At 48.2% G+C, this 23941-nt stretch overlaps 8 protein-coding genes across 8 annotated transcripts; 2 read left to right on the forward strand and 6 right to left on the reverse strand.

The window, feature by feature from the left end:
• Window positions 1-5209: 5209 nt before the first annotated feature.
• Window positions 5210-5769, reverse strand: BO83DRAFT_427892 (uncharacterized protein; the record flags this gene model as incomplete). The annotated part of the gene is made up of 2 exons (XM_025535375.1): window positions 5210-5273; window positions 5330-5769. 2 exons carry the CDS (start codon window positions 5767-5769, stop codon window positions 5210-5212), a joined length of 504 nt encoding a protein of 167 aa, XP_025387274.1.
• Window positions 5770-7690: 1921 nt separating this feature from the next.
• BO83DRAFT_438114 (uncharacterized protein) lies at window positions 7691-8712 on the reverse strand (the record flags this gene model as incomplete). The annotated part of the gene is made up of 1 exon (XM_025536066.1): window positions 7691-8712. The coding sequence occupies exon 1, from the start codon at window positions 8519-8521 to the stop codon at window positions 7691-7693; it is 831 nt and encodes a 276-aa protein (XP_025387275.1). The 5' UTR covers window positions 8522-8712.
• Window positions 8713-9924: 1212 nt separating this feature from the next.
• On the forward strand, window positions 9925-10675 carry BO83DRAFT_417884 (uncharacterized protein; the record flags this gene model as incomplete). The annotated part of the gene is made up of 2 exons (XM_025534786.1): window positions 9925-10000; window positions 10080-10675. 2 exons carry the CDS (start codon window positions 9925-9927, stop codon window positions 10673-10675), a joined length of 672 nt encoding a protein of 223 aa, XP_025387276.1.
• A 460-nt stretch (window positions 10676-11135) lies between these two features.
• Window positions 11136-11635, reverse strand: BO83DRAFT_389591 (uncharacterized protein; the record flags this gene model as incomplete). Its single annotated transcript, XM_025532812.1, has 2 exons — window positions 11136-11299; window positions 11437-11635. The coding sequence occupies 2 exons, from the start codon at window positions 11633-11635 to the stop codon at window positions 11136-11138; spliced, it is 363 nt and encodes a 120-aa protein (XP_025387277.1).
• A 2946-nt stretch (window positions 11636-14581) lies between these two features.
• BO83DRAFT_427895 (Zn(II)2Cys6 transcription factor) lies at window positions 14582-16058 on the reverse strand (the record flags this gene model as incomplete). Its single annotated transcript, XM_025535376.1, has 2 exons — window positions 14582-15960; window positions 16019-16058. The coding sequence occupies 2 exons, from the start codon at window positions 16056-16058 to the stop codon at window positions 14582-14584; spliced, it is 1419 nt and encodes a 472-aa protein (XP_025387278.1).
• Window positions 16059-17384: 1326 nt separating this feature from the next.
• Window positions 17385-18979, forward strand: BO83DRAFT_362650 (pepsin-like aspartic protease). The gene is made up of 3 exons (XM_025529526.1): window positions 17385-18114; window positions 18168-18483; window positions 18532-18979. The coding sequence occupies exons 1-3, from the start codon at window positions 17459-17461 to the stop codon at window positions 18913-18915; spliced, it is 1356 nt and encodes a 451-aa protein (XP_025387279.1). The 5' UTR covers window positions 17385-17458; the 3' UTR covers window positions 18916-18979.
• Window positions 18980-19016: 37 nt separating this feature from the next.
• Window positions 19017-20628, reverse strand: BO83DRAFT_408873 (monoamine oxidase; the record flags this gene model as incomplete). The annotated part of the gene is made up of 3 exons (XM_025534088.1): window positions 19017-20246; window positions 20303-20385; window positions 20445-20628. 3 exons carry the CDS (start codon window positions 20626-20628, stop codon window positions 19017-19019), a joined length of 1497 nt encoding a protein of 498 aa, XP_025387280.1.
• An 890-nt stretch (window positions 20629-21518) lies between these two features.
• BO83DRAFT_339715 (transcription factor domain-containing protein) lies at window positions 21519-23643 on the reverse strand. The gene is made up of 6 exons (XM_025528555.1): window positions 23574-23643; window positions 23090-23514; window positions 22750-23033; window positions 22209-22694; window positions 21937-22154; window positions 21519-21875 (listed from the first exon to the last, which is right to left on the reverse strand). Exons 2-6 carry the CDS (start codon window positions 23445-23447, stop codon window positions 21656-21658), a joined length of 1566 nt encoding a protein of 521 aa, XP_025387281.1. The 5' UTR covers window positions 23448-23514; window positions 23574-23643; the 3' UTR covers window positions 21519-21655.
• Between the last annotated feature and the right edge of the window lie 298 nt (window positions 23644-23941).

Genomic DNA, 23941 nt, shown 5'->3' on the forward strand with positions numbered 1-23941 from the left:
GTAAGCACCTCCAGCCTACTTGACCATCGGGCTATATCCCCCACGTTGCTCAACAGAGCCTCATAGGAGATGAGTGAAGACATGGCTTACAGCATAGATCTCTGGAGTCATCACTAAGGCAATCAGCTAAGGGTACTCATTCAAAATGTGATTACCCGAGTTGCTTTGCCTGCCCCATTTACCTATTTGGGAATGCGTCGTTCGTGCACTTTTCTACCCCACCTACCTAATTCGGTCTTACGCCTGAAGGCGGTATTGTACTGTATTGTTAGTTCCTGCCAGAATCTTCGAGCATGGACTCATCCAATCCGAGCTATTTGCCCCGGTTCAAAACAGACACCAGCCACATACTAGCCTGCAGTCATTAGGTAAGCCCCAGAAGATGCTCCCTACGAGCTACACAGGCGATTCCGCGGTGTTCAGGACCGTATATGGAGGCAGAACGCAGTTCGTGTAAGCCTTCCTTCCTACTACAATTGCAGAGATTTACAATACCCGGCAAATTTATCCGAATGCTGCGAGTTTCGAACTAAAGCTATCCTGCATCAGTATCAGAGATTACTGCCAATGTTCCATTAATGACATGCCTCTTCCTTAAGCTGCTACGCTGGAATCAGTGCCCAAGATTACTGTGATAATATTGAATTCGGAGTTTGAATGAGTCAAAATTGTGGCACAGGAACTGACGTTATTTTGTATTTGATGTCGCCCCACCTTTCTTTCCCGGCAGAATATCCGTAGGCGATTGCTATATGGACTCTCTACCTAGCTAGACCTTAGTAGTAGCTGTGGTGGTATTTAAAGGGCAGGAAGTCCAGATAGGAATTTCTCCTTGGAGAAAAGCCGCGCTGAAAGATCTCAAATTGCCAGGTCATTGCAATTACACGTAAACTTACACGGAAGATCATTTTTTAAGGTAAATATAAATCTGCTTGACCAGGTGTGTGGACTTACACTCTATGTGGGTACGTAGGATGTAGTCTATCCAAAAGAGCTGGAGACTACTATCTGTGGCTCACCGATTCTGTAAGGTGCATACATCTGAAGATAAAATGTTAGACAAGGGGCAGCGGTGAGCAGAGAAACAAGTAGAAGAACCAGATGTCCGAACTAAGTGAATAAATACTGTGCCGCATGCATAGGCCTGGACATCCAAATGTAGCCTTGGCTATATGCCTGAGTTTGACGTGGTAACAGGGCGTGGAATTGATCTGCTGGCTCCATATCCATGGCGTTGCCGCTGAGGGTCAGTTGAAGCTACGCGGAATGGAAACCCCAAAAGGGCCTGGCTTGTATTTCTGCAAGCCAGAAGATATGATCTGGATGAACGGCAGTCTCCGTACAATATAAGCAAATTTCATAACTGGCAAATTCCGATGTACTAACCCTTTTCACCGCAGAGACCACGAGGATTCATACTGTAGAAGGAAGTTCCCGATATACCAAGCCCTATCAACCGTTATATAACCCCCCCGCTCCTTGACCGTGTTCTTGGCTATCCTCTTATTCATCCATAGAGCTACAGATCGCAGCACTGACGTTATCCATGTCTCATAATACACCATATTACTCATGCACGTCATCATTCTATCATAAACAGCAGTACATGGAGATTTGGGCGTGAATTGCAAGGTCAAATTTACTTTAGCATCTGTCATAACGGGGATCAATGATACGGATCTACGAAAAGGGCCGGAATCATGACCGCATCAAGTATAATTGGACTATGCCTTTGCGAAAGACCTCCAATATATTCAGTGTGGCAAAGGACCTACTAAAACGAATTGACAGCCTTCAGCTGATGTTGTAGAGAGCTCCTTCACGATTGATTTTCTCTATTCCCACAGACAAGGGATGAGGGCTGAGGTCTTGATCTTCGTCCGACCTGAAAGTGTGGTCGGTTCTCTGACAAGGATAGGGAAACCCTCTTCCACCGGTGCCTCAATGAACAAAGCACTGAGCCAGCATTCTCATATACACACGCGAGAGAATGGCAGCAGTTAGCGTTGTCGTCGAGGAAGCCACTGAGGACATTGGCGCCTCCGATCTGCCCCATGGGAATAGCCTCCACGAAGAGACACAAAGGGGACGGCTGGCCTTTCTACCTGAGATAGCCTTTTTCCTGCTCACGTTAGCGAAGCCTTCTCAGTTAATGTATAACCTCTTTCAACGACTGCGTCAGTGCTCTAGCTGAAGCTGGTTCGACCGACTCATCGATACTAGCATGATACTTATGATCAGCCCATCTCCTGTTAATCATTCAGCTACTTGCCAGACGCCGTATTTCCACTACGTTGGCTTGGAAATCCCAACTATGATAATTACCATTGATTAAGCGTCATTCTCAGCATCTTTGATTTTCATTATATTCATTTCATAGCCGTCCGTCATCCTCCTTCATACTTCGGCCTAACAGCACTTCACCGTACATTATGTCTCTCATATATACTTATCGTTTCCTTCTGAGTCTTGGGACAATAGCACATTCTGCCACAATGTTCTTCTCTCGGAGTCCCGATAGAAGCGAACTACCAAGGCAACCGGTTGCTTGAACCCAGAGGCGCATCATGTTTACAATATCGCAAATACCCCTTCATACACCAACGCCAATGCCCATAGGCAGACAGGAGCTCTTAAATAGAAGAGCAAAGACGACATATGGTTGGCGCTGTGGAGCAACCTTCGAACCAAAGAGAGCCAAATCATGTTGTTATAGAAGGAGAGAACGCAAGACTTGGGAATGAAGGCGTGATGATGTAACAATCACTGCCAACATCTGGGCGGAAAGTGACTCCGACAAAGACGCAGCTGTCCTGATCCAACTTCAGTACGGCCCAAGTGGGGTCGGGGGTGTACTATATAACTAACCGGAATCTGATGCCTGATGTGCCCGTTGTCCTATTCTATTCCTTGAACGCCTTGCTTCGCGTTATGGGGCCGTACTTTCCAAATCGGTCTATACGGGGCACAGATAAAGCGGGCTTTTCAAGGACGATATGAAGATGCGAAAGGACCTGCCACGGCTAGAATAGAAGAAGAGGATGAGCTCGGATTGTGACAATCTGAGCGGTCTGGAGGGGACACATCTGTATTCCAATGATTACCCTCTGAGATTATTACCAATTCAGTGATGATTGGAATGACTACTTTAGTGCTCGGAGGTCTCTTGCATCTACCGCCCGTGAAGGACATTGCGCTTTTCTTGTACTGGTGGCAGGATTTCCGTATAAGTCCTTTGATGGGAAACAATCACAGCATTGTTATGCAGTAGCCATGAAGCAACCATCTTTAAGGTCTGCCCAGTGCTGTACTGGAGGATAGTTATAGTCCAGATTCAGGTGGAAGGGCTCTGTGAACACCACACACACCCGGGGGTGGTTCGCTAGACCAACCGATTTGCTCTTGTCATGTCGATGGAAGGTTCCATAAAGCGACTCCTCCATCTTCCTACATCAGTAGCAACACAGTCATGATTTACTTTATCAAAGATGCTCGACTTGAAAACTTGTTATCAACATCTTAAGGACTGATGATATCTGGGACCATACATGGGGTTGGAAGATGACGAAAATTATAGAGATCCACGCGATTATCACTCTAGGTACATTCGAGCTTAGGGAAATAATTTGCAAGCAGAGGAAATGGGTTCATAGATTAATAGTATGCATGATCGCGAAACTGCCTGTACTGGCTAACGATAGTGCAGATATGCCCTTGTATCGCATGAACGGCGAATAACTTAAATCTAAAATTGGAGTTTTAATCAATATGCAATAAGGAAGGGTGTCAATGTCATAGCGTTTTTTTATTTCCCCTCTCATTTTCTCATTTTCGCCGTACCACTAGACCTATCGTTTGTCAACATATTTTCGCTCCCCGCCCTCGTCATCGTTTGAGTTCGTATGGAGAACCAAAATAGATCAACAGATTGAAGAGAATCAAAAACAGCCTAGGTACATTATACACCTTTAGGATAACTGCGACCGATAGCTCCAATGATTCAATAGAACCGAATACATATAGCATGTAAAAGTATCACCAAGAGACATAGAACCAACCCATTCGCATCCCTACCGGAGATTTATCTATACCTCGGAAGATAACCTTGGAACCGATCTCGGCTAAGTGGGTCGGTCCGAGCTCGGACCTCGTGGGTTTCCATCCAGTGGGCCCGGAGACTTTAAATCCACGAGCAGACCTAAAAGCAATATTGTGCTGAAATTTCTGATATCTCCGATCATCCCGACACCTTCCTTCAGAGTCTTCATGAGTGAAAAGTCTTATTCTTTTGGCGACCGGCAGGGCTGGCCGGTGGGTCGGATCCAGATGAACTACTACTAGGTAGCAGTCATTCCATTGGACCTCCTGTAAGCGCGCTCAGACCCAATCAGGGTTCGACGCGACGACGAACAAGAAAGCAAAAACGACCAATCAAGCCAATAACAAGCTGTTGCATGAATAGTCAGTAACTGACGTGTCTAGGCACAGGGCAACTGCCTTGGACACATACAAGGCACTGGGCTCACTAGCCACATCGGCTTCACCGCCACGTATGCCTCGATTTTTCCCCCCGTGAGATGGTTCTGGGTTTTCTAATGGGGTCCAGCAGTTCCCAAGTCTTTTTGTGAGGTTTTACGGTGTGTAGCATACGTGGCTCAGGTGCATTGAACCGCCAGTACATTAAACTCCCACACAATTCTCAGGGACACTAAGTATGCATATACTCTATCGGTCGGCGGGAGGAGCATATACCCGACCGATTCTGGAACCCGGCTGGCAAAAGTTGCACACGTAGATGCAGACTTTATGTCACTCGAATAATTCCGATCATTTATAAAACAATGGGTATTATAACAAAGCCACCGCAGATTAAAGGCCCCGTCTTAGTATACCTATACAACAAAACAAGAATAACCACAGATGCCCGGAATGTGTAAGCTAAAATATATAGTTGGAAGCACCAAAAAGAAAAGCAATAGATAGAATAGGTCATCGAGATTTGGAAAACGCAAAAACGACACAGGTAACTGTCAAATGAAAATCTCGCTTAGCAAAGGACATAAGCAGGACGCTTTGCTAGAATAGATGGGTCCGCGACTGATGCCCCGTGAGGTTGTCCTTCCGATTGAACGTCTGATCGCAGATCTCACACACATGGGAAGCAGGAAACACATGAATGGTCTTTATGTGTCTGCTCAAGTCTGCCCATCTACTGAAGGTTGATCTGGCCGTGCAATTCACCCAGCCGCACTGGAGAGGGGTATTTCTGCTTGCTTGTCAGCTGGACGCATTACTGACTTTTAATGGAGTGCCAGGAGAGTCAACATACCCTTCCACAGGACTGTTGTCTGGTCGGTTCAACGGTGTCATTACTTCTAGAACGGCGAAGTTATTCCATGGAATAGCTTCCTGTTGTACATTGTTGCAGTGAAGGTGGTCCCGAGGCGCGATATCTGGCTGAACGGCGGGAACGAAATCCCAATTCTCCACGGCATTCGGCATATTGTACCTGCTTCCAACATTCCATGTATTCTGGAACGGAAGTCCGAGGAAGCGACCACCATTCAGACACCTCGGGTCGATGTGTGTCTGGGCCTGGTGATGAGGAGGTAGAGCAGCTTGGTTCAAGAAATCGCCTGAAGGAGCGATATTGAAGGAGGTAGAACTTGGAGCGCGTGGAATCATCTCAATGATACGATTTCCATTGTTGTCCGTTGGCCTTGCGGTCTGTCGAGTGGCAGTATGAGAAGCGTTTAGGTAAGCCGACATCGTGGAAGATGTCAACAAGACAGCTTATCGGGTTGCAGGGTCGAGATTGTGTGGACAGGAGTATTAAGAGATGGAGTAGGCGGTAAAGAATTAGAAATATCGTCAGTGAGTAGAAAAAAGGCAATAATTTGATTTTTGGGAGAGACCATGAGGAAGGATTTTATATCTTTACTCAGTCAAGAGGGCTCAAGAAGCCATTACTTAGTTGAACATTGAGTGAGTGACCCGGATGGATATGCCAGAATAGGGATTGCGGCCAATGACGCGGTTGCACTGCCACAAGGGGGGTGGGTCTCGACATTCATCCTATCACAGTGTACACACAGACCCGAATGATCGTTCCAGCAGCCCAAGCTTATGTTGCTGTGCCTTTTGGATGGGAGTATGATCTCATGGGTAAAATAGGTTCCTGACGAAAATCCTTGACACCTAGTAAGCAGCATGCGACCGTCTCCTCCACAGCGCCTGAATTAGCCCAAGGCGGCAAGTCTCATCACAACAAACAAGAAGCGAACTAAATCAAAGATCTCATCCGATACACATGGGAATTTCGCCATGTTCATTTTCCACATTGGTATTGTCAGTAAATTCGCACCTAACTGCAGGGATTCAGTATATTTTCTTCGCAGTTCGCGGAGAGTGCGCGATTTGGGGGTTTTGCGGGGGTGGAACCATATTAGATAGAAAGCTGGCCGGACATAAGTAAGTGCACGTCAAAAGTGAAAAGAAAAGGTGGGTCTCTGCCTGGTGGTTAAGGCAGGTAACTGACCCCGACTGAATGATACTAGCAGTACTTACCGGAAGGCGCTTGAATCAGGTCAGGCGGAAATGCGATTGTCGGGCTTGTCCGTTAATTTTAGCCTACGGAAAGTAGTTTAGCTCACCGATTCTGCGGCGATATGACCTTCTGACTGGGGTCTAGAATCACAGATTCGTTTTCATAATATCATGTCATTGTGATCCCGCAAGTCTATTGGAACCACTTGGTGCACATTGGATCCATTACGAACAGTACTCTGCATCACGTGTCAAGTCTAACCACGACCAAGTACATGGCAAGGGGAACAGCAGATGCAAGAGCAGATATACATGCAGGATAACCGATCCATTTCTTTATCATCACAAGAAGTATAGTTTTAGCGTAGACATAATAACCCCAATGTTGTTCATCCAAGGCATTCGTATTCTAACGCATACACTTCTAGCATAAAAGATGGGCCCGAAGATGAAGGAAGAAGGGCTACCGCCAAGCCAGCCTTTCCTCATGCCAGCCGGACCCTGTCGCCTACCTTGGAAGGTAACTACGTTAACTAAGATTTGTTGCCCTGAAAACAAGGCTGGGAGTTTTGAGCCGGCAGAATCTCACCGCCTATATAAATCAAAGACTATAGTTCCAACTTGAGGAGGCGGTAACTCTGGCATTTCAGGCAGCAATTTGATGCCTCGGGCAGCAAGGTGTCTCTGTCATAAAGGCGGTGGGTCTCCCCTTTACGTAGTAAAAACAAGCCTTAGCTCCAACTGAAGGGTGCATCGCCTGCCCAAGAGGTATAATGCCCACAACTTAACGAAATACAGAACGAAGACCAGGGAATATTTATTAGCGTATGATCGATAAGATCTGCTGGAACCACTGTGCCGGGGAAATATTATGAGACAGATCAAAGAGAATCATGTGGTGATGCAAAGTCTGACCGTATCATATCATATTTTACTGGATAGTACTTCATGGCTCATTTGCCATGTGAGTTTCACATACCTTAAAATCATTCAGAAACTTAATAAGCTTTATATTCAAACACCAAGCTTTATCCTTGTGAGCTTTTATTCACATCATGCCATTTCATGATCTAGATATAAACATGAATCACCATTTTCAATGCCATAAAAGTCGAGGATATTCCATACTTTATAGTATCAATCCCTACTCCTCCTCCATTTTCATATGATCCGCATAAAGCCCTTTCTGCTTCTTCGTATTATACTGCACCTCCCCCTCATAGATCCAATACGCCGGGGGCTCCTGACCCAGACTCCCCGGTCCACAAGATGGATACTTGAGGATGGCCGGTACACCAACCACCTCCTCGCCCGTATTAGCCACCAGCCGATCACCACAATGTTCGATGTGGTCATAGGCCGCCGTATAACTATCCAACACCCCCAGGTTTCCGGCGTGAACTGCCCGCGCCATACGCCGCCACATGAAGGCACAATGTGTCACATGGTACCAATGGTCGACATAAACGTATTCCCAGTCACCGTCAAGCACCTCAGACTTAGAGAGATGATGCTTGCCCCATGGGTCTGTAGTCCAGGTCCAGTTCCTCACAGCGAGGAACTCCTCGGTCAACTCCTTGTCGTAGCAGGCTGGGCGTACCCAGCTCATGGCTACAAGATCTAGTACGCAGCCGAGGGATCGGGCCTCAGCTGGGGAGGTGCCACATTGTAGTTCGGTGATCTTGTGTGGTGTTGATTTTGGAAAGAAGGGGGAGGTCGGAGAAGGAGAGGAGGAAGAAGAAGAAGAAGAAGGTGATGATGATGATGAAGGAATGGCGAATGTGGGCACGCGGTATCCCAGCAGGGCAAAGAGGCCACCGAGAAAGGAGGCTGCCACGACTAAGAGAGTGAGAGCGACAATTTTTGACAGTGCTATAGTTTTGCTGGTTTCCCTGGGGTATATAGGCAGGGATCTAGTATCTTGCGTGGCGGTGATTCCCCCCTCCTCCTCTTCTTTCAGTAGACTGTAAGACATGTTTGGATTGGAAGCGAGGATGTCCGTGTGTAAAATGCGACCTTCTTCTTGCTATAAATGACCATTCGCTGCTAAGGAATATGGTGTCTGCTCCCGTTTTGCGGTTCAGGCAAGGTGCAACTCAAGGGGCAAAGGCAATGATTTCTCTCTTTTCTCTCCATATGGGATCGACAAGAATATATAACTGATTCGCCACTTTGCCGGGTCAAAGAGAAATCAATTGCATTACGCCAGCAAATGGAAAAATAATATGACAACAGCAAGGGAAAGAAGCAAAAAGAAGGCAACAGAGAAAGGGATAAGAAGCGGGAAGGGGGAGAAGGTGAAGATCAGCACAACTCCGTACTCCGCCTGTCCAACTCTTTCACAGATCTCCAAAGCCCACTAGGAGAAGGAATCATCCTTTTAAGTTTTGCGTTGCTTTTTCCCTGTCCCTACGTATGGCAAGTGACAGTTCACTCACCAGCTCTGACTTGACAAGTATAGTGAATCACCACTTGTGTTGAGTGGGAGATGTCTGATCTTGACGTAATATAGATTCCCGGCATAGTGGCTGCAGAGTGCAGACAGATAATGGAGATTTGTAGGAGTTTTGGCCAAGCGGGAAATAGAAGCGCAGGTACCCTTCAATCTCGCATCCGGCGGTGTGGAGTGATTACAACTCCCGCGTTGCGGCTAGCTCGGCGAGAAATACTCCAGATCAACCACTATTGTTAATAGGTAATGGGCAGGCCATACCAAATGTAGTATGTGGGGCTTCCCACATCTTGATCATGATCAAGCAAAGTGGGTCAATATTAGGGTGAAGATCCGGCAAATCGCTCGGTTACTTGATCACCGGTTCAGCTATTTAGATCGTCTCAAGTGTTTATTCCTTTTCGTCATACGCTAATTAGAGTTTACTCAAACCTTATCAGGACACCTCATACGCCTAGAATCGATAGTAATAGCAAGGTGGAAAAATATTCCGTGGATCCACACACATAGATTGAGCGACCTTGCGCCTGGACGTTTTAAACATGGTCCATGATTCCCATTCTAATAGTATTGCCGATATTTGGGGCTTCTCGAATCGCCGGGGGTTTCAATTGAGGATGTATGGGGGTTTGTCAAATATCAATAGTCCAATGTAACTAATAATGCATAGCGCTGTGAAATATTGAACTTAGAGATCCGAGAGAAACTCGTCCACAGTGGGCGCAGAGGTGAGTAAATAGCGTTTAGAGAATGCATAAATAGGAAGAAAGGTTTTCCAAGAAAGCAGACTTCTCAACAGGCTCAGCAAGTCCTTTGACTCTCTCGATCTTGTGTTTCCGAGAATCCAGCTCAGATACTTTTGATTTCTCGACTCGATCGGCCCATCATCCCACATTGTCCTCTATTATCCCAATCCAACCAATACGATGCATTTCAACAACGTTGGACTCCTGGCCACGGTCGTCCTGGCCTCCACAGCTTCAGCGCTGCCCCGCATGCCGCGTATGTTCACCCTGCTCGCGCATCGTAGTAGCGAGATTTCGTGCTTGATTTGCTAACTGGTTACGACTTGTTCAATTAGACAATGGCGCGGTAGCTGCTGCCGCTGGGGGCTTGGATCCATCCCAAAAGAGCGGAAATCTTATTCAGAGATCGGAGGAGCAGACGACAGCGAGCCAAGACAACGCTGCTTTTTTGTTCAGTGTTGATGACGGTGAAGATAGTGATGATGAGGGCGATAACGGTTCCACTACTCGTCATTATCACGTGTCTAATCATGACAATGGCAACGATCTGATGCAAAGATCAGAGGAGAAGACAGCGAGTCAAGACAACGCTGATTTTTTGGTCAATCTTGGGGACGAGACAGACAATGATACAGACTATGAGTATGATAGTGGCCAGCTTACGCGTGTCAAAAACCATGGGAAACGAAGCCTTAAGCAGAGATCAGAGGCAGGGACGGCTACCCTCAACAATGAGGACCTTATGTACAGTGCTACTGGCGATGAGGGGTTTCCCAATCCCCGCGCCCCCTGGAGAGGTGGCAAAACGGAGAGATCAGAGGCAAACGCGGCTAGCGAAGACGGGGCTGATAGGGAGGTTCCACATGCTCCGGCTTTCAATTGGCCCAAGAGTGCTAGCCAAGGTTTTGGCGGTGTTACGCACAGATCATAGGAGGAGACGGCGAGCAAAGACAACGCTGATTTTTGGGGACCCGGATGGGGATCTTAATATGGTGGATATGGTGACCATGGCGATTTCAACGGGCGAAACGACTACTAGTAGTAGATAGCTGGGAACAATATCTTGTTGGTTGTCGGTTAGAGAACACGATCGATAACAGGAGGCAGTATGGAGTTTACAATATAGGCGTGTAGCTCGTTCTTTCAAGAATTCTTCTATTCATGGCGTACGGTATTACACCATTCTGACATTATGATACTATCGGATCATATCTTGGTTCTGATTGATAGGCGATCACTAATTGTATATAATGTGGAGTTGTGAAATGATGTAGATGTGTCGACTTAACTCATCATGGTTCAGGCATTGTCTGTGATAGCTTTGTGCAAGAACTTGGGGGGAGCTATGCGTTTACTAAACAATAAGTTTTATGTGAATGTCTAGAAAATACCTAATTTGTAGTGGCAAGATGTATGATCATGTATCTATTGTCATGGTTTTTGTATCTGGACCTATTCTGTGTTTTTCTGTTTGAAAGTTTTCCAATCATGAGTGCATTGATAGTTAAACCGTTATGAACTGCATCGGTGTCCTTAGTATTATGTTCAACAGATGCTGTATTTTGTAGAGTAGATCGCTTGAGTTGTCAGAAACCATCAAAGTTAGACCCTTAGGCAAAGGTAGTGCCAGAAACCCCAATGCTGCCTGCTGTGGCTTATATATATATATACATATTAGTCTCATCTCCATACCACTGCATTGACATGCGAACGATGGACCTTCGTGTTCTTCGCCCAGATAGATAGTGTCTCGCATCGTAGAAACCCATATATGCCATGGCAGATGAAGATCATGTGGCTTGGCGAATGTCGGCAAGTTTTCCCTAACCTTAAATGGTGTACCACACTCGGGAAGAACCTTCAACGGAGGAGCGGGCACGCCGCCATACATCCCGTAGTCTTTCCATATGATCTTATTCTAGTCAGTTCACAATTTGCCTCCCGGCACCCCAACCTCCTGGGAAAGTCGGTATTTATCTCAAGCAGCGGTGATTTACGGCTTGTTCCATGGTGCTGTCTCTGCCGAAGCAGACACTGATTGGAAGCCATTGGTGGAATCCTCTTGGATATACTAGTTCAGAGAATGGTTGTTGGTTGTTTCAGAGACGATCGGGTCAATGCAAGCACCAGATATAATGATGACCGACGCAGGAAGAGTTTTGATGCATCCTGTTGCTGTTTGTCACCCGTGATATATTAACAGACAAATATGTGGATTATACAGAATGATTCTTCCGGCAAGCGATATTGCGCGAAGTCATTCTTCCTGTTAGCTGTCTTCTCGCCATCCACGATACGCTTTTATGAATGATCAAGACAATTTTCCTCCTTGAGCGTTCCAAACAGCCAAAGATTGTTCTAGGTCTATAGAATGCGCGCTCATATAGAATATTCGCACATCTTTGATATGATCATCAACCACCAGACAGCACTGTGATTGCAAAGAGAAGATAATTAGCAAACTCCTCTCCTTCCAGGAATGGGTTAAGATCTAATGTGCTGCTGATCACACCTAGAAAAGTGCCACTCTGGCTGGGAATAAAACGTCGTTACATGAGTGGATTCGTTGAAGTCCGATCATGATGAGTGATTGATGGGAATCAGTGACAATAGTGATATCAGTCGAGCCAGGGCATGCACAGTAATCAATGTTCTGGAGCGGATAGACATGGCATAAATTTGACAATCCCAATTCGAAAAATTACTATTACGCCAGGGTAGCAGTTTGAGAGGCATGTTCCAGGGCGAAGAGGCACAACTTGGCATTTAATGTGTCAGGTTTCCGTGAAAAAGCGAAAGATCTCAAAATTTTGCAGCCTTCCACGAGTATGGTGGAAGAAATCGGATGAGAGGACAATATTGGCGGGCACCTGAGATCTGGCGATCGAATCTGGAGTGGACAGACAATTGGACCGTCCGGGGTTGACGGCGGGTGCCCTGCGGGAGAGATATTGCGGACCCACAAGTTTGGCGCATACAGGGGATACGATGGTCTGTACTCTGTAATCACGAGATTGATAACATCGGGAAGAGGGCTTCCAAATGGGTATACAATGCAACTTATTGCATATTTCTCTTATGTCTCACTCTTTCTTCAAACTCCGACCCTTGATCGCACCCGATACAGAAGGGCAAGGAACTCATAGTTGAAGCAATGCATGAAAAGGGTACCAGATGAGACCAACCACAACGGATATACATATCGGGTCTTCTCATAGAAGGGCAGTAGTGATTTGCATTTCCATCCGTGGAATGGAAAGCCGCAAATAATGTTATAGAGCAAACTAGAGATGGGCCCAGCTGGGACTAGCCAGTCCACCCATTAGGCGTGGTGTCGAGATATTCGTACAGGAATCGGCAAGGCCATGCATCATAGGAGCTGTATCAACTTATTACTTCCATCATGCACTGGTGTTCATGGGTTCTAGATAGAAGTTAGGGCCTGGCGTACTGCCCTCCCTTTATGTACCATGTTCTTGGTGAGCTTGCTGGTAGAGTAATTTCTTTCGAGCGGATATTGTCTGGTATTTATATTATTCGTAGTAAAAGGAGCTTGATCGGGGCTTTCCTATCTTTTGTGAATATCTCTTATTTCCAGACCTGAGTCTCCGGGACCTCACTCTGTCCTAATAACGGAGACTTCCGAATTCAAGGCCAATTTAATAGCCAGAGAGGGAAATGTTGCTATCCATGTCAGCCGCTTATTACCACATACATGCGCTAATTGCTTCGCTACTTTGCGATTTAGATGTAGGTAGCATTCCAAAGACATCAATCGGGACGCTCAGAGAAAATTGACAGCATTGACGTGAATTCCTCTATTCTACAAAGGAAATGAAGACAAGAATATTTGACGCCTGAGGTTGTCAATGCATGGTGACTCAAACGTGGTGAACACTGCTTGTCTGCACCCTTGCACAACCTTTCGTCTGTGACTTCCGTTCTAGCTGAATTTGCGTGTGTATATCTGCAATCGGTGTCTGTCGACATTCCCAGAGTATAGCGCACGCACATTACGTATGTACCACATGCAAGTAATTGACCTTTCACAGTGTAACAGTTGGCGGTCTCATAAGTTCTTCTGTCCTTCAATGGCCCGACACTACAAAGTTTTCAGGTTTGAAAATTACAATGTGTATTAGTCGGCTCTCATATGTTGGGGCGGGGGGAAAGAGTTCTAATTATTGGTGTCGTAGTTTTTTATTCCTAATGTTTTACACATAGCTGCTCTGCGAGAGTGAGCGAATTCACTATCTGGCTGTGTTTTGTCCGGTATGTGCGATACTTTCATTCCACGATCACTTCTAGAAACAGTGACAAGAAAGGGCACCATCGCGAATTTCTTGTAAAGTCCAATCGAATTGTCAAGTAGTCGATTTAAATTGGTGGCCTATGAAGGCTATATACTGTGCATTCTGTGAGCCGAGGAAACGCAGGCATCTCGGAAATATTGCTAGCTGTGGTTTCACCCGACAGTCAGTTCCTTTGCGATACCTAGCCAGGCCGGCTAGTGGCTCAGGACCAGTGATTACGTTCACAATGAGCTTTTGACGGCAGTCAACGGTGACCATATAGCCCGAATGACCTTTGTGAATACAGTATATCCCATTCATAACACCTCGTACTTGGAGAAGTCGCCGGACTGGCGCTTGTTAGTCGATGTCGCATTATTGAAGTTCACAACAAAGTCCACGTCAACAGACGCTGTAGCCAACTCGGAGACATCTCAACATCACCCCTGCTACCCGGGGCTATTACAGCGGCTACGTGCTTGACATTGGAGGTGACCAGCAACTATTCTGGCAGTGGTGATTAATCCCCATATGAGATGTACTGATCACATGATCAAAATAGGTGACAGACGGGGCAGGTTTTCGGTCCACTTTGCGGAACCCTGCAGATCCCAAATGGCAGGCAAGGCGTCAAGAGCTTTGGGAATATTGTCGAACTTTGTTCGTGAATACACCCCTTTCAAATACTCGCTGAAGAAAGCTCTGTGCTCGGGATCCACGCTATCCGCTGCTGCAATGAAACATGACCACACAAATCCATGAGCGCCCGGCTCCGTAGGGCTCATCTGACAAAGAAGCTGGCGTAGCTCCTCCAAAACAAGCCACGAGCTTTGGTTCGTCGTTGCACGTTGAAGATATATCTGTGCGCCTTTTGAGAAGACTTGTTTCACGAGCGACAATGTTCTGTGATGGTGCGAATCAGCATTCACTCTCGAAGCCATCCAGACACTTGGGTCGACAGGGTTTCTAAGTCTCTCGGCGCCTAGGTTCTCATTCAGAAGTGGCTGTCCGAGGAACGCAAACATGTCCGTCTGCTTTGTGAGAAAATCTCTCAGCTCGGTATTTCCGACAGATTTCATGTTTTGGGCCAGAGTGAGGAGAGTCCGTAACAGGTGGCTATACTCAGAGCTGCCGGTAACGGTTTCCCCAACAAGTAGGACAATCAGAGTTGCCCAAGTCGATGAATTGAATACTAGGTCGGGTGATCCAAGCAGAGAATCACGTCGTAATCGAGAGATTATTGCGGACCGGCTGGACTCGGTTGCCGCTCGACACGAGGGGTGTCGGGAGCCAAGATGTTGCGCGGCAACAACAGCAACAGCCTGCTGTAGAAGGCTATCTTCGAAAGCCATGGGAAGAATGATGTCCCGGTAGCCATTCGATATATCGAGGACAACCATGACAGGAGCGACATATCTAGCGAAATAGTCGAAGGATTCGCGGGTTCTGTGATCGACCGGTGCGATCCACTGGCCGACAGCCATCTCCATTACTGAGGGCTGGTCGTCATTATATAGTGCATGACTAACCACCACTTGTGCTGAGCCAGAGACAATGTCCCGACTCCCAGCAGACATTGACTGTGCATGGTCTGTGCCTCTAATGACCGAACCCCCCTCTACGGCCAATCCATTCCGGTTCGGCTCCTTCCCGCTATTTCGAGGCTTCTGCTTTTTGTTGACTCTTATCCGATCGTCCTTCCACCGAATAGGACGAGGGGTATTTGAGGCTTCTTGGTATACCGATTGGGGGTCGACATCAGGTATCGGGATCGTGCAGCCTTTTAGTCTTCCCCGAGTCGCCAGGCCGGGGCTGAAGCGAAAGCGACCCGATCCTGAGCATTCAATCCCTTTCTTCTGGCATTTGAAGCAGGTAGGTTCCCCTCTGTCGCAGACAATCCGGCGCTTCGAGCATTGAAAGCATCCTAGGAAGCAAAAAGGGTTTAGTCATGATCTGCTCGCATGGGACAGAACTGGGCATACCTCGCGACTGGGAGTTACTACCGGAGTCCGTCGCGACCATGGGGACCCGGTTGTCGATTACCAAGGCATGAACGCCATGCAAGTATGCGCGGATATTAGCTGCTGGTGGCGCTATCCGATAGTGGGCTGATATGAGGAGGGTTGTGGGAACTTCAAGGACGCTGAAATGAACTCCGCGGATGTCCGATGGCCGCCCGGAGCGGAGCGGGTCTTTCCCTTCCGAGGTTCCCCGCACGTGTTTGCCTCCCAATGCGGTATCAGCCCTTTTTTCTTCACGGCATCTCCGTCCATGCTATACACTGCAGGGACTGAGAAGGAGTTCCCTTATCGCACAGTTAATTAATGACTCTGCAGTGTGAGCTAGTTTGGTAATAGTCTTTCGAAAAGTCGCATATTAGCAACACCGGGCTGTTCTTGTTCGGACACGCCCCACCACGTGATCTGACAGCTATTCCGATAATCCGCCGATCTGAGCTTGACAGCATCAAGCATGAAGCCATCTCCCCCTCTCGGTTGTCTCCAATGCTTGGCCTCCCTTGTACCCGGTCATGGGCCTGTCAGGTGTCAATTGTGGGTTTCGGGACCACAGCACGCATGTCAATGTCAAACGGAGAACCGTCTCGGATGCCAAGCAGCTGATACATGTCTCGAGGCAGGACTCTATTCCCATCCCCCTGATGACCGTCATTGGTCGTGTTCAAATGGAAACCAAAATGAAGGGAGTTATGTGTGCCTCAGATTCGACACAATGGCCTTGTCGGATGACAATCGCCGTGTGCTGCACTGGTCAACATTTCTCCGGGCGCTAATGTCCTGAGGGTTATCCCCGAGATGATGCCCGATACAATTACTCAAGACTCGGTAACTCTATTACAGGAGGGGAAAAGCGCAACACGATCACACCGACTGCACGAAGCAATCCCTAACTACTGCAATATATTCCAATTTATCTTCTGTTCAATCCTCAACCTTTGACCCCTCCCCTGCGGACTCCGACGCACACCTTGCGTCTTATCTGCTGTGGGCCTGGCTTCGCACCAATCCAGGGCCAGTGCTGACGCAACGCTCCCTATCAGCAATATCGGTACCGGGCCCACACGGCGCTATTGTTCCTAGCGATCGAGTGGGAAGCCAGGTCTCGTCGCTATCAGGCAGCACTATACAGGCCCGCCTTGTCTTGTCAACCACTCGCATCGCGTCATTGCTAGCCGCCACTCCGGAAGCTGCGAGCTTTGCTGGTCGACAACAGCGACATTCTGCAATCCAGCGTATGTCTCTCATTTCTGCAGGTTTAATTGTAGCTAGATTGATGGTCTAGTCCGACTACCGGATGTAATTTCCCAACCCTATATAATGTCCCGAACGCACCCCTCTTCTGCATGGGCTTTCTCTCCTGTCAGTCAAGCAATCATTTAGATCACTTCTCATTCAACTGCCGCCATGTATATCCCCATCGGTACCTTGACCACTGCCTCGCTCCTTGTCGGGGCTGCTCTGGCTGCACCCACCCCCTCCCCGCTCAAGGCAAGAAACATCGTCCGCAGAAGCGGCAGCCACACCATTTACAAGCCCACTCCATTCACCGCTCCTAGTCAATACAAGGCCGCCTCCAAGTACCTCGAGCTGAGCAAGACCAAGTCCAAGGGGAACGTGAACCCTCGTAGCGCTGCGTATGTCACGCGCTCCACCAGCAGTGGCAGCTCCACCTTGATCTCCCTCTTCGAAGGCGAGGAGTTCGCTACCTCAATCACTATTGGTGATGATTCTTTTGACGTTATCGTCGACACCGGTTCCAGTGATACCTGGGTCGTCAAGACGGGCTTCACATGTATTGACCTCGACACCGGCCGCGAGACCTCCGAGTCGAGCTGCGCCTTTGGCTCCACCTGGACTGTGGAGAGCTCCTTCGTGGAAATCGAGGGAGAAGAATTCGCTATCGAGTATGGCGATGGTGAGTACCTCTATGGAGTGATGGGTAACGAAACCGTCACTCTTGCCGATATCACTGTGGACCAAACCATCGGCGTGGTCACTGAGGCCGCCTGGGAGGGCGACGGAACCACCTCTGGCCTGACTGGTCTTGCGTACCCTGCCCTGTATGTTCCTACCCTTGTCACTTATGCACAAATAGGCATCTAACGTCTACTAGTACGAGCGCCTACTCCACAAAGACCGGCGAGCAAGTCGTCTACAGCAACATCATCACCACCATGTGGGAGGAGGGACTGATTGAACCTTATTTCAGTCTGGCCATTGAGCGCGATGTCTCCGGTGCCGCCGGCTATCTCGCTCTGGGTGGTCTGCCTCCTGTTGACTTTGTCGAAGACTTCACCAACACCTCCATCCTGGTCACCAACATTGAAGGCTACTCCAAGACCTACGACTTCTACACCATCAACATTGACGCCGTCACTCTGAACGGCAAGAGCTTGACCAGCGCTGGTGGCGACGACATCCAGTACATCGTACGTTGCTCACACCCTCCCCTATTTATCCCACTCTAACCAATGCAGGTCGACTCTGGCACCACCCTGAACTACTTGCCCACTTCCATCTCTCAGGAGATCAACGCCGCTTTCTCTCCTGCGGCGACTTACTCCGACGACGAGGGCGCCTACATTGTTGACTGCGACGCCACCCCTCCCACTCACGGCATCACCATCAACGGCAAAACCTTCTACATCAACCCCCTCGACATGATCCTCGATGCTGGCACCGACGACGAGGGCAACACCGTCTGCATCACCGGTATCGTTGACGGTGGCAGCGACACCTCCGAAGATCTCTACATTCTGGGCGACACCTTCCAGAAGAACGTCGTCACCGTGTTCGACATTGGCGCCACGGAGCTGAGATTCGCTGCTCGCGAGAACTACACCTCCAACGACACCTACTAGACATCGACTCCCTATATCCCAGTTAATCACGTGTATAGTTATGTTGAATGTAGTATGAAAATTCATGTTCACAATAAATACCCTTCTAATACCCTAATCCCTCACAACCGAGCTTTGACCTCCTCCCTCTTCGTTCCCAACTCCTCCAACACCACCCTCGCAGCCCTCGTCCCCTCCTCAATCGCCCCATCAATAAAACTCCTCCACCCCAACGCCCAATCCGAATTCGCAAACACCACACCTCCATGCCTCTCTCTCAACCCATCCAAGCACCCACTCACCATCCCCGGCCTCGAGAAGAACCACGCGCCCTTTGCAAACTCATCCTTCACCCAGTTATGAAACACCAACCGCTTCACCCGAAACGCCCCAGGCGCTAACTCCCCAACTGCCTTCAACGTCTCCCGCACGTCCTCGTCGGGCTGGATATGATTCGCATCGGTCCCGAAACACACCAGATGGGTATTTCCCGCAGGGGTGGTCCCATCACCAATAGCATAGCACAGCTTATTGAACGGGTACGAGATGCCCGTCCACGACCGCATATCCTTATTATCCACTTCGGCATGCACCTTGGTACACATATTCACATGCCCAGCCTGCATAGCAGAGACCTTCTCTGTAGCCAACGCAGGCGAGAAATGGATCGTAGAGAGCACATTAAGCGGAATAGTGCAAACCACCCGCTTAGCAACGAACTCCCTTCCATCCCTCGCCGTCACTCTCACTCCCTTCCCACCTTCGTCATCAACAACACTCCTAACCGGACACTCGAACACATACCCCAACCTCCCCGTCCCCACCGCCTCCTCCCAAAACCTCCTCGCAAACGCACTCTGCCCCTCCGTAAACTTATAACTGATCAAACAATCCATACACCCCTGATACGTATACCCACTCATCGCCCACCAATGCAAGAACTCTCCAAATGAGCTATTCTCCATCCTTCCACCCGAGCAAAGCAATATAAACGCCTCCAGAGAACTCCTCTCATTCAGGCTCAACTCATCCTTGATTTGCTCAATCCGCTCCGCATACGACATCTCATCATATTTCCTAAACTCCGGAACATGGAACATGTCATGCGGGAAGGGGAGGACGGTCCGTCCGTTGGCGCCATCAACGTTGGTGAACTTGTGCAGCGCGGAGCGGAGAAGCTCGTCCTCGGCTTCGTGGGTCATGTAGGTTGATGAGGTGGGGTTGGTGCGCAGTTGGAAGTGGTTGACTCCTCGGCTGAAGTTGAATGAGGGTGATAGCGCGTTGTGCATCTTGTAGCGCGTGATTTCGCGCCATACGTGCGATTGATGCCAGTGGACCCAGGTTCCTCCCATCTGGATTCAGGGTTAGTTTATGTGGGTTGGAGTGGGAAAAGGGAGAGGGTACGTACCTCGTAGGGATAGCCGTCGATGTTGGAGGACCAGGAGCGGCCGCCGATGCGGTCTCGGGCTTCGAGGAGGAGGGTTTTGAAGCCTGCTTCTTTAGTTGATCTACTTTGTGCTATTGCTGTGTGGGTGAGATAGGGTAAGTACCTGCGACTGTCAAATCCCGCGTGGCAGTTAACCCGCAGTATCCACCACCAATGACGATGACGTCCCATGGACCATCTTTATCCGTGTCTCTGATATTGGTAGGTGGTGAGATGACACCTAAAGATGGAACGCCCTGCGTCAGCCCGCTCTCGGGTGTCCACTGGTATCCGTCTCGGGAGGTCATGTTAAAGATGCTGTTGTAAAAGAGGGGGAGAGTGTACTTGGTAGATACTTGCTGAGGGAATTACATCGGGTTCATCATGGGCTTTTATAACACAGTATCGGAATCGATTCCGAAGGAATCCATTGATATCTGGTTCTTGGTTTGTCGAGATTTGACTGTTCTGCCACACAGGATATGGTTCTCACGACCGGTAGAGAAATATTTCCCGATTGGGTTAAAAAAGAGAGATTTGGGTGGGGCTTGACCGTTGTTGGGCTGTACACCGCCTTCAGGATTTTTTTCTTCTCTCAACATTACATTCGGGGTAAGCATTGAGTTGTTGGAAACCAGCTGAATGCTCTCCAAATAGGAACCGTTTTTGAATCGGTATGTAGCACAGGTGCACCGTAGCAACGTTAAAGCTCATGTTCAGTCCTATCTATCATAATGAAACCATAGCACAGTATTCTGCCGGCATAACGCTGCCAGTTTCCCCGCACATGCCACACCGCCATATTGCCGAAGGATGTGGCTTATCTTATCGGCTTATCGGCCTATCGTGTTCCGCATCAGTGGGAGAGAAATTGCCGTTTTCGGGTAATAACGAGAGAAAATACTCACAGGCTGGAGATTATTGATAAAGTAGGTGAAAGTTCGATCAAATATTAGGCAAAGTTAATTTGCTATTGAGTTGGTTATTCTGTAGTGCTCTATCGAGTAGACATGATATCTATGGTAAGTAGGTTTGTCTGAAGATCATGGTCGTGCTTAGCCAAGATATATATTACTTCCCTGCTGCGGCTAGGTATTGAAGGTTAAAATTCTACAATCACTGGACTACTGTACTTGCTAATAGTAGTTCAACTTAAAATGCAGTACGAAAACATTTGTGCTGAAAGTACGTGTGAATTGCGAAAGACGGTTCTCTTTCGGACGCCCTCTATACATGGTAATTCTATTTCTGTTCGCGAAAGAAAAAGGTTCTAGGAAGGCTTCAGTTCAACATCAGCCTTCTGTTCGGCGGAAGAACTCCATAAAGAATGAAACATCAATGTGAGCCTGTCACTGAGTTTTGAGAGGCTATCGTCATTGCTTTCATCATAATACTCAACGGTTTAAGCTCGCTCCGCTCCTGCGCGGCTGTCACGACGAACTGGTTAAACCAAGACACCAAGTCGAGATCAGCTTCTGCATTCTCACACTCGGGAGACCCAATCATATTCATAGAGACTATGAATAGTGGCACAAATTGATGAAGAAGGATAAGACTACAGAGATGAAGCCCCAAAATTAGCATCATGATGTGTAGAATCTTGGTTTGTAACATACCTGATACCCCAATATGGGTGTGTAGAGGAGGACATGATAGACCGGGACATTTGCAGACTCTTTCGTGCAATGTCGACCGTGTGGTATGGTAGAAACTGACTGTCTTGGTTACACTTCTTTGCTTGATAGAAAACAATGAGCATTTTGTAGCTGCTGAATAGAATATCCACACAAAACCAAGTATCCATGCGGTTTGTCGTCGTTGTGAGGAGTTCCTCCTGGAACTTGTCAGTTTCCGGGCTGCTGAAGCTAACTCTTGAAGATTAACGTACCGGCGACCAGTCGGACATGATGGTTTGCACCTCGGCAATGAGACCGTCGATTGTCCTATCGTACTGCGGAGTGTCCACGTCGGGCTCTGCATCAACAAGGTCCAGATACTTTATCAAGACCAACGTGAGACGCATGGAAGCGAAAAAGTGGATTTGTATAAACCGAGTGGATGCGTGATCAACTCCTGTGATACTAGGATCCGGGAAATTCACCGTCCAGGACCCGTCGGTAATGAGCGCCGGTTTACCAAAGGACAGACGGAAGACACAGTCCGTTCGTAGCAAGTGCCAAAATTCAAAGCGCATTCTATTCTTCTCAATTTCGCTTCCAGGGTTAGGGGGACCGCCAGGTCGAACGATCTGCTGGCTAGGGGTTGGTTGGTCGGCATCCACAGAGAAGTACCCAAGAGCTCGGGAAATTTTTACAGATTCGGCAACGATCCTCCAAGAGAGTTCACTGTTGCAAGCTTCAAGAGACATGGACATCTAAGCCCTATTTTAGTTCCTATTTCAGCTGACGAGTATGCAAGGCAGGACGCACCATAAAGAAGGCAGCGAACAAGTCTGCAGGCGTATCCTTAACCTGGGACAGCCAGCTTTCCGTTAAGTCCATACAGGAGCGGCAAAGAAATTCCACGATGGCGCCTCTGTTGTGATAGGGATCCGGGTCTACCAAAAATCCCTGGAAGAGAACATTGTAGTAGACAATTCGTATTGTCGGGTCGAGATGAACATGTGGGTTATCAAGCAGATCTGGGATTGAGAGGATGAACTTTTTTTCAAAGGGAATTCGGAAACCCTCGAACTGGTATGTATCATAATATACTTGAGTTCAAATTAGCACAACGTTGACTCTCCAAGTGTTGTAAGAATGACCGTACATTCGATCCATTTGTGCGCTGTTTCTTTGGTGATGGCGGGAGATGCCTTGGGCTTTTCGGGTTCTACATCCTCCAACTCTGAGATCTCTCGCATGGCGACCTCTATGGCCTGGATGCACCTTTCGTTCCCCCAGAAGCGCGACTCCACTGTCTTGAGGTGACAAAACACATTGGAACTGAGGAGTGACCTCATGTTCTCGTCCTTTAGACCTTTCAAGATAGTCTGAGCTACGCCCTGTGCTGCCGGTAGGGGAGACCCAACACTGCGGGGCAGAGCGCTTTGCGAGGTGTCATTGTCTGAGGTGATAGACATTGAACAAGATGCATCTGCGGGCTGATCTAGATCCGAGTCAATCATACAGTGATCCTCTAGACGCTCCAGTCGTCTAAGGATCTCGGAGAGGATCTCTTTGTCATCTATGAGCCTAGTATGCCGAAAGCTACGTTAGTAGCTTTCCCCATGCTTATAGCCAAGGAGGATAACCTTTTCTTGGCGGAGCGTTGTTTCCGCGGCAGATAAGTGCATTCTGCCCCGACGGCGTCGCATTTGTCGCATCTGGGGTCGATTCTATTGCAACGGATCTAGTCTTCCGTCAGATGGTGCATTGCTTGAACGTGCGGCTGAATCGATACCTTCTTTTGCTGACAGCGGCGGCACTAACATGTTGTCAGTTTAATGACGACCTCAGACTAGCTGCAGGAATCACTAGATTCAGCCTACCGAAATAGGCTTGCGGGAGCTCATCCTCAAGCAGTGGATCCGCGATTAGGTTGAATGATGAGATTGTGTTGCAAGGGATGAAGAATGGCAGCGGGAAGTTGAAGAGTCCGAAAGTCCGGGCGACAATGTGG

Source organism: Aspergillus eucalypticola (genome assembly GCF_003184535.1).
Source record: "Aspergillus eucalypticola CBS 122712 chromosome Unknown BO83scaffold_15, whole genome shotgun sequence".
In the NCBI taxonomy this organism is placed as follows: domain Eukaryota; kingdom Fungi; phylum Ascomycota; class Eurotiomycetes; order Eurotiales; family Aspergillaceae; genus Aspergillus; species Aspergillus eucalypticola.